The 16,435-nt window shown below is 35.2% G+C and overlaps 1 protein-coding gene across 2 annotated transcripts in view; it reads right to left on the reverse strand.

Annotated features, from left to right (window-relative positions):
* LOC136853437 (probable glutamate receptor) overlaps window positions 1-16,435 on the reverse strand; it is a 69,948-nt gene that overhangs the window by 17,464 nt on the left and 36,049 nt on the right. For both annotated transcript variants that reach the window (XM_067129003.1, XM_067129004.1), the window contains exons 3-7: window positions 8,098-8,181; window positions 7,110-7,215; window positions 3,972-4,112; window positions 2,298-2,385; window positions 404-555 (exon numbers count right to left, since the gene is read on the reverse strand). In XM_067129003.1, the coding sequence (XP_066985104.1) occupies window positions 404-555; window positions 2,298-2,385; window positions 3,972-4,112; window positions 7,110-7,215; window positions 8,098-8,181 (571 nt within the window). The remainder of the gene's footprint in view (window positions 1-403; window positions 556-2,297; window positions 2,386-3,971; window positions 4,113-7,109; window positions 7,216-8,097; window positions 8,182-16,435) is intronic.

Below are 16,435 nucleotides of genomic sequence, written 5' to 3' on the forward strand. Positions count from 1 at the left end.
TTACTGATTATAATTTTTCAGTTCATTCAAGCTAAACTGTTGTTAACAACCGACACCGACTCAAATATCCATCTAAAAAATTAATTCTTCTTTTTTTTTTTTATCAGTGACCAACATTAACGAAGAAGTTCAGTATATTTATATTCAAACGAAGTTCAAATAAACAAAAAAAAATAATAGTTTTGTCCTTCTGGACGCAGCAGAGTCCTGACTAACAATAAAGATTTATTATGTAAGTATAACCTGTCAAGAGCTCAGTATCTTCTGCTTTACCACTTTAATATTTTCAGTCTCTAATAATTCAAGTTCTTGGAAATTCTTAAGCTAAGGCTTTCATCCATTTAAGTGTGCAGTACAATGGCTTTGTCCCAACTCCAACAGCACTTGATTTCAACCTACTTACGTAAAAGGAGAGAGAAATCCCCAGACCTCAGACTCTGGTTTGGGCCGACTGACCAGAGCATAAATGTTTTGACTGAGGACGGGCACTGTGAAGTCCAGGACCTCAAACCTGGCGGGGGAGATCCCAAAAGGGCCCAGGCCAATGTCTGCCTTCTGAAAAAGTCAAATGAATCAATTTAGTCACATGATTATCCTGGCCCACAGACGCCATCTAATCCCAGCAAATATTCTTGAAGTTAGAGATTAGATTAATTCATCAGTTAATGCAACATAAAGTAAGACAAAGAAACTTTGGAATGAAACTTTTTTCTGTTGCAAATTAATATCTGTGTATTTATATTACTTTCTTCGTATTATGGCCCTTTTAAATACAAAACATTATTATTGGATGATATTAGTATAAACAATTAGCTTGATTCGTAAATATTTACATATACTTATGTCATACACATTAAAATCTAAGTTTTATTTATACTGAATGATAAATATACATCAATATAAAATTAACGAAACATTCAGTACTCCATCAGCTCCCGTGTTAAAAAAAAAAGTAAAAAATGTGCCAAAGTTTTTTCTGCGCAATAGAGTTTTGTGTAGGGCCACTACAGTGTATAATCAAGGCCACCGAAAATAGAACTATCTTTCGCTGGTCTCGGTATAATGCAGTAGGAGCCGCGGATCATGAAACTTTAACCACTGCCCGGTGGTGGCCTATCCTATATCGTTGCCAGAACCAAGATTATGGCTAACTTAACCTTAAAATAAGAACTACTGAGGCTAGGGGGCTGCAATTTGGTATGTTTGATGACTGGAGGGTGGATGATCAACATACCAATTTGCAGCCCTCTAGCCGGCACAATAGTTTTCTTTTACAGAAAACTAAAAAACTATTTAAAATATAATTCCTACAACATACTGATAATAAGTAGTGAAGAATTTTATTGTACCTTACTAGACTTACAATTAGCTTAATTAAAATGATTCTTTTTCTTAATCTTCATCTATACTTTAATTTCCGTGGAGTTGTGTATCATTTTAGCCATTCATTTTTCCTCTCAAACAATTATCACTAAATTTCTGCAATTGTAATTTACCATTTCACAAACTATCTTTACCCTTCACGGCGACTTATTTCATGTACACGGGGAAAAGCAGCTCTTGTTTTTTTTTTTTTATCTTTCTACTGTAAACATTTGTCTTCATCTTGACGGTGTTATTATGTTATTTACCCATTTTCTAAAGCATTTTAACATTTATGAAGACGCACTTCTCCCAAACTAACTATTCAATTTACCTCCTCTAGCAATAAATTTTTACATTCCTGAAAACAAGCTTCTAAGAAAGTGGCATTACGATATGTATTTTCCCACTGCACGCAATTATTCTTTTTTTTTTTCTGTGTTCAACAACTTACATAAAAGGAGTAGGAACTTCATTTCTCAGGTATTCATTTTTTCCTTTCAGAAAATTTCCATTTGTATCTATAGTGACGTCATTCAAATATCTATCTATTTTAACATTTTTGTAGACTTCCAGTATATCCACCTTCACAAACTTCATAATTATTTTTATTATTATTTCAGTAGATCAAACTTCACAATTATTTTTATTATTATTTCAGCAGATGAAACCTATTCACATGGTACAAGCACGCAGGGGCCACTGACTTGAAATTCAAGCTTCCAAAGCATGTTGGTTTCAACCTCCCACCGGAGCAGACCCCACACTGTAGCAGTAACTGATCATGATACAGAACCAGTGATTTTTCATCGCCCTGGGGGAGACGTGAACCTCGACATCTGAGTGGCATACCACGACACTAACCACTATGCCAGCTATGATTTATTTTCATTTTTATGTAGACTTATTTTGCTCTATATTTAGATTTAACTGACCTTTGTAAGCAGCAAACCTATCATTCCATTCCATGAACCATTTGCTTGCGGTGCGCCCCAGTAGCCGTCACCTTGCACGATGCTGTACCTGAGGCAGAGGTAAGTCTATCAGAGTTTGCCTTCGAACGGGCCAATTGAACGAAAGCGTTCATTTTACCCGCAGAGGCCGATGGAACTGGCAATTCTGGGCCTCCTCATGGACATAAATCGTTCATAGCTCTGACTTTGAATACAGGATTTTTGGTAAAATGTAGCCTTTATGAGTAATGTATCATTACCATACGTGAGAGTAATGCTATATAGGGTCATAATTTTCTTATATTATTTTTGACCCTTGGCCTTGGATGCCCAGGTCATGGTTGAAAGTGTTATGATTTGCTTCCCTTTATGTCTTTTTGAAACTTGGCCCAGTGTCAAAAGCTTTCTAAACGAAGCAAGTCCCTTTGATAGGGCATAGAAAACCAACTAAGACGACAGGTCTGTGAGAACATAATTTAAAATCAGTTCATGGACTCTCTCTCTCTCTCTCTCTCTTGTTAACCTTATTTTCTTTAAAGCAGTCGTTAACACCTCTTTTCTAATAGTACTGATAGTATAATTTTGTAGGAATGAGAGCTGTCAATATTGGCTAATACATTAATTAGTATTACTGCAAAATTACCACTAAATCCAAATTACAGCACCTACAAAAAAAGAGATGAAGGTAGAAATAAAACTCAGAGTAAAATCTAATAAAAAATAAAATTAAAAATCTCATAAAACTTATTAATCAGTGTGTTTTAGATGGTCCTAAAGTTAAGTATACCTTAGTTTGACCAGACCACTGAGCTGATTAACAGCTCTCCTAGGGCTGGCCCGAAGGATTAGATTTATTTTACGTGGCTAAGAACCAACTGGTTACCTAGTAACGGGACCTACAGCTTATTGTGGAATCCGAACCACATTATGACGAGAAATGAATTTCTATCACCAGAAATAAATTCCTCTAATCCTTCATTGGCCGGTGTGGAGAGTCGAACGCTGGGCCAACTGGGCCAACCCTCCAATGAAGAAATTTTAGATGGTCCCATTTCTTGATCAAGAGAGCTCTACCCATCCCTCCAATGAAGAACTTTTAGATGGTCCCATTTCCTGATCAAGTGAATAAGACACAATCCAATGACTGAAATACTGTACAGTTGATTTGGCCGTGGCTATGAAAATATGGCTTTTCCCATTTTTGAGGGCGAAAAGTACACTGAATCGGTGCTTTAGTTGCTGAAATGATCATACAAAAAATGTTGCTGCTATAAAATGGAGAAATATTTCCATTCTTTGTGGAATCCTAAATTCACCATGTCGGCTATCACTTGATGAGGAGAGTCCAAAAGACATTCTGGATCTCTTCTCCGTCAAAAAAAGACCCAACACTTACAACTCGTTGTGAAAGTCACAATCACGAACGAAAACAACATAAAATTTCTTAATTTCGTATAAAGAAATTTCAGAGTATCTGTAATGTCCTAATACAATTCTTTCTTTAAATCTATTTTATCAGAACTGCAAACTTTTTGAGACCTTAAATGAAACAGTCATCTCAAAAGGCTTCTTACAGTACTGCTTCCTAAGAAAATGAGTCTTAAATCCTCTGCAACTATTATTCCAATCTTGACAAAGATCACAGTATAAACTTACGTGAAATTCAGTGACTTCGACAGAGCGATGAGTAAGTTACTCATTGGTCCTTTGATTGTTGGCTGACCTCCTTCCGAGAAGACTTCGACGTGCGGTGGCCACGACTCGGCAGCCACGCGCAGGTGAGGTGCTCTGGGGAACCTGCGGAAATAGCGAGATGAATTCCGTGATTAGATAAACAATTAACTGAACGAGTCAAATTAAACAGTTGCTATTCTTTTTCCACTGCAAAACGTTCCCCAGTTCATCATCGTCATCATCTTTAACATTATAATAGAATTTGAGTTGGAATATAGAGTTTATGCCGAAGGCCAAGCACTGGGACCTATGAGATCATTCAGCGCTGGAAAGGAAATTGCGAGTAGGTAGGTCTGAAAGGTGTAACAGGAGGAAAACCTCGCAGTTGCACTGAAATAATTGTGAAGAGATGGTAAATAGCAAGAAGGAAGAAAGACAATACGAATGCAGGTACAGTAAAAGGAATGAAAGGGGTTGCAGCTAGGGGTCGAAGGGACGCTGCACAGAACCTTGAGTTGCACTGACGGCACTTTAACATTACAATAGCCAATCAACCACATTATCATACCCCTTACTTCACTTTTAATAACTCTAAAGAATCTTGGAGACGTAGCCTAAACATGATCACAAATAGTGATATACCGCGCACAAAAATTATTGGTAAAAAAGACAAAGAAAATCACAGTTTCACTGAAAATCGGCATCGTTACGCAGTCCTTCTGAAAAGGAATTCAAAGAATGGGATTCTTGGTTTGGTTTATGAAATTTAGGCTGTCGAGCAAAGCTCTGGGGCACTTTCGGCCATTCAGCGCTTAAGACAGTGAAAAGGAGTTAGAGAGTTACAGTAGAACAATCTTAGGTGGAATTGGAATGAAAACCCCACAATTGCACTAAGTAAAAGTTAGAGAGGTTGGGCAACATGATTAAAGAAAAGAAGCGGGAATGGAAGTAAAGTAAAGTGGTAGATGAAGCGAGGGGCCGAAGGAAACCTGCCAGCACCCTTCAGTAATGCCCACAGTGCACCATGTGAGGGTGCAGTGACGGTACTACATCCTAGGGGGATATTTAGGTAGATGTTACGTTTCATATTTTACAGTCTGATATTATTATGATGGACAGAAAGAGGGAAATGTCCTATATAATAATAATAATAATAATAATAATAATAATAATAATAATAATAATAATAATAACGTCATTATTCCATTTGATCATGGATATAATGAGTCGCCTTCATTCGTGAAATACTGATCCTTATGCAAATCACTGCCGTCATTTTGTGATTTGTCACAGATGTGTTTCAAAGGTGTAAATGTTCCTGCAGGAACATTTACGCCTTTGAAATATAGCTGGTGACAAATCACAAATGACGGCAATGATTTGCATAAGGATCAATATTTCACGAAATGAAGGAGACTCATTACATCCATGATCAAATGGAATAATGACATTATTATTATTATTATTATTATTATTATTATTATTATTATTATTATTATTATTATTATTATTACTATTATTATTAATGGAAAATACTCATACCAGCATGAGACTCAAAATGGAGAAACAAATCCGCAGTTATGTATCTGTAAAAATAAACATAACTGTATATATGTACAGATACAAATCTGTACAGATTCTCTAAAGCTCTTTGTTTAGCTTTATCTTTAAACACCAGATGTGTTTCAATGGTGTAAATGTTCCTGTAGCAGTTTACCGACCTTCACATAAAGGTACTATAACACAGTTACTATCCGTGTCAGGGATCGCAAGCCTTCGTTTTTCCCAAATATCTTTCAAACTAATTATTTGATCGAAATGGTACTTTGACACAGTGTACCAGCCACCTCCCGCTAATTTTTGGTAATATAGTGCATTGTCAAATGGTTTTAGTTAAGGCGTTTACTCTCGACTTACATGGTGTTGCCAAGCATCGTCATGCTATTCATTCGAACGTCCTTTATCCCCCTCCCTTCCCCTCCTCATCTCTCCTCAACCCACTTTCCTGGCCTCCCCATCTCCGCCCCACCTTTCGTGTCTATGGGAGATATAGGACGTTCGATTGCGTGGATTAGTCCTGCTGACTCCTGCGACTTTGCCTTTAAAAGTCAAGAGTAAACGCCTTAACGAACATCATTTGAAATTGCACTATATTAGCAAAAATTACTTGTTCTTCTCCTAGTCGACTAGAAGAAGAAAAAGTAAATGGAAAGGATCCCGAATGATTTTTCCTATGTCTTGTACACTGTGTCAAAGTACCATTTCGATCAAATAATTATTTTGAAAGATATTTGAGAAAAATGATGACTTGCGGTCCCTGAAATAGATAGAAGTAGCTTAATGAAAAATCATGAGAGAAAATCTAAAGCCCTTATTGTGTAATGTGAAAATTATACATGTATGAAATGGTTTTAGGTTAATAATTTTTTACCGCAAATATACTCGAGGAGAAAATAGAACCATTTAATGTTTCATCACAACGATCCCAAAGATTTTACTGATGTACAAACAATAAAGTAAACAAACGAAGATGTTTGTCATATAAACAAAAAGCTAATAATAATTTGCATCTAGAAATTGAAGTCTAGTTTTCCTTAAGTTAGCTGACAAAACACTGTAAAACTTGCTGTTTAGCATTTGCCTCTCCCAAGCTGATAATCTCAGTAGCAAGTTCCCAAAATTTTAGAAGTCACAACTCTGCAAACAATTATCATACATATCTCATTGGTCAAACCTTAATCTCATAGTTTCAAAGTTAATGAAGACCCAACTTTTGAATTCTGGGATTCAAGACATTTTAGACCTAATAAGACTTCGTTAAAGAGAAAATCGGTGCTGCTTTGGCTTGTGATCTACGCGTCACCTACTCCGAGGTGCTATAATATATTATAGTACTAAACACCGTTTGGTAAATGTAAAGTAGACGGCCGCACGAAGATATCGTTTATTAATATAATTTGTCGACCACACAATATAGAAATGGGTGTACATAATACTTTAAACCCCCGAGGGGCTAGTACTAAACACGGCGTCCCAAGGAGCTTCCGCCATGTTTAGTACTAGCACCTCTCAGTAAGAGACGCGTAGATAACAAGCCAAAGTAGCACCAGAAAATCTTACTTGAATTTCAAGGCGTTTCTTTGCAAGGAACCCTTGGTGGCCGCATCAATCCACGAGTCCCATTCAAAAGTGCGGCTTGTTGGTTTCCTTGTTCCTGTTCGAGTCACTAGGCAATAAACAAACAAATAAATAAAGAAATAAGTCATGAAATTATATTCTTATGATATCAAATATACTTCGAAAAGTGGATGGCAGTATGTCAAAAAGCTTAATCATTTACCAACTTACACTTGCTGGTAATAAGATACGTATCACATTTTTGAATCCGTCAAGTATTTACGAAAATGTGATTCAAACCTAATTAAAGCAACTTAATAAAAGAATACAACATTCATCCTTAATATCAAGATGTCAGTGTTTGTGTAGAGAAAAGGTGAACTAATATACCTTTTATATTGAGATAAATATGGCATAGTGAGGAACTGTACTTCTTTGGTATTTTTCCCCTTATCTGTGAAACAAAGTCTTGAAAGCTAATCATCTTCGAAGCCATTGAAATAAAAAAAAATAAATAAAATTTCTTGTATGGTCTACTAAGTATATGTTAGGTTTTCCATAAACATTGATAGAATTCTTCCATTTCATTTTAGGGGAACTTAGTTGGAGAGCCATTCATTAACGATCTTATAATTAAAGTGTGATCAGAGGCTTAACCCTGTTTAAACTAAGTCTTCATCACTAAGGTGCTAAGAGAAAATGGCTGGTATTTGTGGTCCGGAGTTGCCAAGTTTCATACAAAGTTAATTCGTTGCTGTTCATTTTCCACTGAAAAACGTTCTCCAGTTCGTCATCATCACCATTAACATTATAACAGCCAACCTCATTATTATACCCTTTAATTCACTTTTAATATTTATAAAGAAACTTGGAAATGTAGCCTAAACATGCTCGAAAACAGTGATATACCACACAAAAATTACTGATAAAAAAGGCAGACAAGCTATTCTATCTAAGCTGTACTCGATTTTATTATATATATTGTCTTTACCACTTTGAAGTGACGTTGCATAATGGGCCAACAGGATAATCATTACTGTTGACGTCAACACCAAACACCATCCCATATCTGAAACTGAGAAAGAAATATGATATATCAATTTTAACGGAATATACAAGTCAGAGAGATGAACAGATCCGATGGCCCTATTCTGCCTGCACTGTGTTTTACTGAAGATATCTGTGGATGTGACAGATCAACACATTTTAATATATAAATAGTGTGGAATATCTATTAAATAGTTTTTTTTTTTATTTTCCTCTATTTAAACCTCTGTTCAGCTCTGCTAATTCAGTAGTTTCCTAAAAAAAATTTATATATAGGCTATCAAATTCTTCATATCATTTTAGTTGAACAAAGACACTTTTAAAGTTACTATCACTTAGCTTACCCTCTACACAACGATTCCTTTCAGATAAATTGTAGACACAGATGAAATATGTTAGCTTTTCTTATTACCAAACTGACCTATTTAGGCCGGGTTTGAGGTGAAAAAAAAAACGACAAAGCAAATTATTTGAAGCATACCGCAAGAAAAAAAAAAAATCCCTGAGAGGATATAAAAATGGAAAATGACTCATCAGCTAGCAAAGGTCTAATTTTTAAGGTACAGCAAGCGTGAAGAGCCCCTTTTTTTCATGCAAATATAACATTTTCCAGAGCGTTCTTACATTTTATTCAAGCAGTATGTTTCCGATCATAAATTCATACTGAGGAGTAAATTTAATTAATTACCTTTTCTTTATTTCAATATATCTTGAAGATCAGCTAAATTTCATAGCTCAAAACGGTGTTTATCAGCAGTCTGATATACATCCGTAGAAATGTAAGAATGATATTTGAAAAATATATGTTTATTGAAGTGTCAAAATCAATAGGGAATCTCCTTTAAAAACTGGACACGTGGCTTTATTTCGAAACTCAACAGTACTAGTAAAGTAGTATTTCAAGAGATTAATGACCACCTGTTACGGTAGGCATTAAAAGGGTGATTAATGAGGTTTTGGAGACGATATTTACGTATACTTTTGATAACCAAAGCTACTGCAAAACATGGAGGCACCAACAGCAGTCATACTGATTTGATTAAGCTGATTACTACTAAAAGAACTAAGTATTCTGATATGAATAGCAATCAGCTATACAGGACTTGTAATAAGCTTAGCTTATTACAAGTCCTGTATCCTTATTTTCAAATCCTCTCAATACGGACATGCCTACAGAGGAAGTTGTAGAGCCAATTTACAGAATAGCACAAATGAATGTAGCCTGAGAAAAGTACAGACATTTAATGGTAGGCCTATATCTGAAGATGTTTTAGTTTTCTGTAAAAGAAAACTATTGAGATGGCTTTGTCTGTCCGTCAGCACTTTTAATATCCGCCCTCAGATCTTAAAAACGACTGACGCTAGAGGGTTGCAAATTGGTATGTTGATCATCCTCCCTCCAATCATCAAACGTCCCAAATTGTAGCCCTCTAGCTTCGTTAGCTGTTATTTTATTGACAGTTAAAGTTAGCTCTCATCTTGCGTCTGGCAACGCAACACAGGCCACCACGGCCGGCTGAGAGTTTCAGGGGCCGTGGCTGAGAGTTTCATACAGCATTATACTCTGTGTAGATAACTCGATAGCGCCGAAGAAACTTCGGCACATATTTTACTTGTTTTAACTGATGTTACTCAATCATTGACGTCACAGAAGTACCGTCTATACGTATGCGAAAAAGAGCAAGAATTACGTATGAAGTCATAAGTAAGTATACCTTAGTTTAACCAGACCACTGAGTTGATTAACAGCTCTCCTAGGGCTGGCCCGAAGGATTAGACTTATTTTATCTGGCTAAGAAGCAATTGGTTACCTAGCAACGGGACCTACAGTTTATTGTGGAATCCGAACCACATTATAACGAGAAATGAATTTCTGTCACCAGAAATAAATTCCTCTAATTCTTCATTGGCCGGTCGGAAAATCGAACGCGGGACCTGCAGAGTGCTAGCTGAGAACGATACCCACCCGTCCAATGAGGAGCTGTATGAAGTCATAATGTAAATAAAGTAAGCATATGATAAAACAGAAAACAGATCCGTATCTGCGTCATTACACTGTCAAACCTCTATGTTCCAGAGGTCCTTTATTCCTCACACCACTGGACTGTGGAACAGTTTCCATGAGGGTGTCGTCCAATTGGAACCTCAAAAGATCAAGCAAAGGTGCAATGCATTACTGCCCCTAAACAATCCACGTTGTATTTTGATCATTTATTTACACTTTTATCTGTTTACCTATATTTTTTTCTTTTCAAGTAACTGATCTCTTATCTCTGTATTTTTTATTATATTTAATTTCTTTCAAATAAACATCATATTCTTTGAAAGCTTGAATTTCAAGTCACTGGCCCTATAGGCTTGTTCTATACTTATAGGGGTTTATCTTTTGAATAATAATAATATAATAATAATAATAATGAAATTGTGCTGCTTTCAGAGAATACGACGCAATCATATATATAATATATATATGTATATATATATATATATATATATATATATATATATATATATATATATATATATATATATATATATATATATATATATATATATATATATATATATATATATATATATATATATATATATATATTATATATATATAATATATATATAATATATACATATATAAATATATATATACTGTATATATATATATATATATATCTATATATATATATATATATATATATATATATATATATATTCATATATACATAATATATATACACTGTATATATATAGTATATATATTATATATATATATATATATATATATATATATATATATATATATATATATATATATTATATAAATATATATATTTCTTTAACCATGACCAGTTTCCAAAATCAATGGTTAATAAATACTTTCTTTCCTGATATTTGTATTTCTTACCCAATGAATTTATTTTCCTATTAGGTGTTATTGTAATAATATTGTAGTTCTGCTGCTGTAATTGTCTATCATAGTTTTCGAAATTCTTACCTATCCCGCTTTCGCCCCCTCCCCAACTGATACGCTATTATTTTGTTTTTTAAGTTGACACGTGCTTTGAAAACTGGTCAAGATATAAAAAAATAGACATTTTTATATTTTTACAACTCGGTTTTTTTTTTTTTTTTTTTTTTTTTTGACGACGGCAAAATTAATACGGGGGTAGTGCCGCAAGTGCACCTCATGCGGTGCACTGTATACATTACTTTAGGTTCTTAGCAGGGTCCCTTCGGCCTCTAGCTGCAACCCCTTTCATTCCTTTTACTGTACCTCCGAGCATATCCGCTTTCTTCCATCTTCCTTTCCACCCCCTCCTAACAATTTTTTTTTCAGTGCAATTGCGAGGTTTTCCTCCTGTTACACCTTTCAAAACTTTTTACACTCAATTTCCGTTTCAGCGCTGAATGACCTCATACGCCCCAGCGCCTGGCCTTTTGCCTAAATTCTATATTCTATTCTATTCTATTCTATTCTATTCTATTCTATTCTATTCTATTCTATTCTAGACAAAGTTTAATGATTTTTACTCAGAGTTGGAAATGTTTTTCTTCTATGAAAATAATGCAAATGATTAATGGCGCAGATATGGATCTGTTTCCGTTTAATTGTTGTCCTTACTTTGTTTACATTGTGACGTCATGTGCGATTCTTGCTTCTTCACGTCCTTACCGATAACAATATGCTGAGAAACTCTTTAGATATATCTACTATTATATGCTTGCTCTTTTCTCTGGTTAAATACAAAAATCTCTGTGGATGTGTCTGTCCACACCATTCAAATGATTTTCATTTGTTTAAATTAATACACAAGGAATTAAAAGACAACATTATGAAATGGAAACAAAAACTGATATTTATTTCTTCATTAAAAGAACTTCACCTATTATACAAACTCATAAATACAAAAGTTGATTTCAAGCCTTATGTTTAACTAATACTCTGAACACAAAACTTTTAAACAGTTAGTCCTACCATAACCATAACACGTAAACTAATCTATGCATAAACATAAGCAACAATACTCTGGTATTGCCAGTACACTTGAAGAAAGAGTTGAATTAGGAGTGCCTAATTTCCATCCCAATGATTTATCAAAAGTTGTAGTGTTACTGGTGAGTTGGATAGTAGAGCCTTTGTGACCCCAGCTACTGTACAAGTAACACCACCCACAACCGCCACCCACAGACACGCTTTCAACAGTGACTGGGGAGGGACATTTGCCATGATGGCTAAGCCATTCTTTATTCGAGAAATGGCCAGCAAATAACGTCCTTCGGTCGGCTGGGGCTGAACATCCTGATTTTGGTATTCCACGGATGCTGAAGCTGCAGACGAGAGCTTTCCGCCTGACACAGCTGGAGGACTCCGTCGGCCATCAGCGCTGGAGAGTTCTTCGGGCGTCAAATTTGGTTTGGCATCCAACTCGCTTGACCTCTGGAGAACACGAGTCGGCGTAGAGCCGAGGTCTCCAAGGGGGTAGGCTGAATCCTCTGATTTATTCCAAAGACTCTGCAATTCCTCAGGGAGTGATGCCCGTCTATTAGAGGATGTTATAGTAATCCAGATCCGTAAAGACGGAGGAGACGAAAGAACCTCTGGCGCTTGCAAAGGACTTCTTCGATCCACAAACTTGGTGCCTTTGCAAGTGCAACGTCCGTGCCATTTCCCGAACCTTAATTGGCTCATACATTGTGGACACACTTTCTCCTTCCTGTATTTAGCTCCAGACCGTTCCACGGGCCAGCTGCTCATGCTTTGTTGGGAGTACGTTGTTAATTCAGGGTAATCCGTTCACCACTGGTTAGTTGCGTGCTGCGTCAGCACGCTTATATATCACAGCTGATAATAGTAAACCCAGAGATTTTTGTATTTTTGAAAAATTCGATGCCGATATCAGTATATTTCGATGGGAATTTACGAGATTTTCCAAGTGGGAAAACAACGTTCGTGGAATATATATGTGTGTTCATTTGTTGGGTACTAAAGTTCTTTCCCTAACTTTTTCTTTTTCTTGTTCTTCACGTGTTTGCAAATATAAGGTCAAATAATGCCATACCCATTAGGAAAGCATAGCGCTATGCTTTCCTGATGTATATAGGATTATATGACCTAATCACAAACATGCGAAGAACAAAAACAGTATTGGATATAGGTTTAATACCAACAAGTCTTTTCCGCATTGCTTAGATTAACGTACCAGTCATCGAAGATAACACATTATATATATATATATATATATATATATATATATATATATAAATACAATATATATGTATATAAATATATATATATATATAAATATATTTATATACATACATATATTGTATATATATATATATATATATATATATATATATATATATATATATATATATATATATATATATATATATATATATATATATATTTCTAAACAGACCATGGTTTGAATCATTGCCTGAGCAAGCACTTTTCAAATATACGTATTTGTATATATATATATATATGTGTATATATATATACATATATATATATATATATACTGTATATATATATACATACTGAAAGATCTGGGTTCTACCCTGATGTGAGTCAGAAATTTATTTCTGTTCCACACGTGATTGTGTGTTGATTATTTCTATATATATATATATATATATATATATATATATATATATATATATATATATATATATATATATATATATATATATATATATATATATTATATATATATATATATATATATGTATATGTATATATATAATTTGTGTGTGCGTATATATATATATATACATATATAGAGTATATATATTTATTATATATATATATATATATATATATATATATATATATATATATATATATATATATATATATATATATATATATATGTATGTATGTAGTGATGTTTGCTTTATATTTGTAAGCACAAAAAAGTCACCTGTGAAGAAGTGACAAAGCTTTACAGTTACCCGAATGATACAAACTTAACAATCAAATAACGTCCTTCGGTCGGCTGGGGCTGAACATCCTGATTTTGGTATTCCACGGATGCTGAAGCTGCAGACGAGAGCTCCGCCTGACACAGCTGGAGGACTCCGTCGGCCATCAGCGCTGGAGAGTTCTTCGGGCGTCAAATTTGGTTTGGCATCCAACTCGCTTGACCTCTGGAGAACACGAGTCGGCGTAGAGCCGAGGTCTCCAAGGGGGTAGGCTGAATCCTCTGATTTATTCCAAAGACTCTGCAATTCCTCAGGGAGTGATGCCCGTCTATTAGAGGATGTTATAGTAATCCAGTTACCCGAATGATACAAACTTAACAATCAAATAACGTCCTTCGGTCGGCTGGGGCTGAACATCCTGATTTTGGTATTCCACGGATGCTGAAGCTGCAGACGAGAGCTTTCCGCCTGACACAGCTGGAGGACTCCGTCGGAGCTGGAGAAATATCGATTCTCAATGCAAACCTGAATTGAAAGGGATGCGTACAGCAGAGTCGATATTAACTTCTTTATCTCCCGATAGCCGAGTGGTTAACTGAATTGTCTATCACTATACCTAAACGTAAGACCCAGATTCAAATGCTGACCGAGGCAGATCCACTTATCAATTGCCATTCCCCTCGGGTGTGAGTTATTTCTAAAGATAAGTCGAAACTCGTATAATATATGAATATGTACGTATGTAATCGGTCTGTATCTATGCATGTATATATAACAGAAGTAAGGTAAAGAGAGAGAGAGAGAGAGAGAAATAAATTATCACCTCATTTTCAAAGACTAGAGAAAAGCGTTATTGACTGTAATGATGTAACCAAGTTTTTAAATTATAGTATAACCTTTTCAGAATTATTGTGCTTAAAAAATATGATATTAAAATACAACTTAAGATATTGCTCAGTAGCAGAGAATAACGTAATTTACGTGACATTCAAAATCATTAACATATGATACACCATTTTAAAATACATTTAAAAAAGGTAAACATCGAAATATATTAACTGAGAACCCAAAAATTCTCACTTGTTTTCGAAGCGCGATCGTGGAGCTTATAGCAAGGCCTAAATGAAAAGGAGGCAGGGGTAGCAGACAATCCTATCTGTTATGCAGCTATCTCTTTATCTTTGTCTTTCCGTCTGTCTACCAAGGTGGCTACGTAAAATCATACAGAATTATCTTCTTTTACTCACGTCGGTTCCTGCAGCGCTTAATCCCGCTGCTCTCGACAACGTCTTCAAGGAGGATGAGTCGAAGAAAGACAGTCAGGCACTCTTTTGTTTTGATAAGAAGTGCGTCATGCGCAATGTTGACATTGCTCGTCTTTCATTGTCCACTTATTTGTGGACGAGGTATCTCATAATGGTTTTTTTTTTATACTCGTTGTACCGATCGTCGTCCGGTAAGTGCAGTTATTGACTCCTTTCACATTAATTTGTCTTTTCTTACGTATTCATATTCTCCATTTGTCGATTATTTTTACGACACTTATCTATTTGCCTGTGTCGAAAATTTCACAACCAAGGGATTGGATAATAAGCCCCAAAAATCCTCCTTTTTCCAAGGAGATGAATCTATCAAAAAGGGCAAGAATTTTAGGGCACAAATGTACCACCAAATGCGGAACAGTTTACTGCGCTTCAAAACGCTAATCTTTACTGAAACCTACTGCTGATTCTTTAAAGCTATATCCAAACACCTTTGTTTTTTATGAGATTAATCAAGCACGAATTTTAAGCTTTGTTTTTGATGGGGCAATATGAGTGAATACGGTTTAACTTCAAGTGAGACGATAATAAAACTGATGCAATTGTATGGGAGAGTATTTTTTAACCCAGTAGAGGTTAGTGCTGTCAGTACACCTCTTGTGCGCTAGAAGCAAGGCCTAAAAGAATATAATTCTGTATCCCTATTCCTGCTGCCGTTTTTCTATTTTGCTGTCCAATCTCTCTAACTCCTGCTTTTCACTGTCTTAAGCTCTGAAAGCGCCCTTTTGCTTGACTTTAAAGCCAAATTTTCATAAATCAGTCTGACAAAACCAACTTTATTTTGAAGAGTTCTGCAAGGCTATATATGTATACACAGACATATATATATGTATATATATAAGCATTAAGCTACGAATGTTCTTTAATATCCAATTCGCTCTACTTAAAAAAATATTATACTTTCATATATGTTACCCGAAGGGGAATTTTTTTAGTTGATATTAAGTTGGCCGTGTGGTTAAATGCGCGTCACTGTAGTCCTGAGTTCTTGTCTTTCGTGGTTCGAGCCCACGAGCCGACGAACTTATCATCAAC

This window comes from Macrobrachium rosenbergii, chromosome 27 (assembly GCF_040412425.1).
Source record: "Macrobrachium rosenbergii isolate ZJJX-2024 chromosome 27, ASM4041242v1, whole genome shotgun sequence".
In the NCBI taxonomy this organism is placed as follows: Eukaryota; Metazoa; Arthropoda; class Malacostraca; order Decapoda; family Palaemonidae; genus Macrobrachium; species Macrobrachium rosenbergii.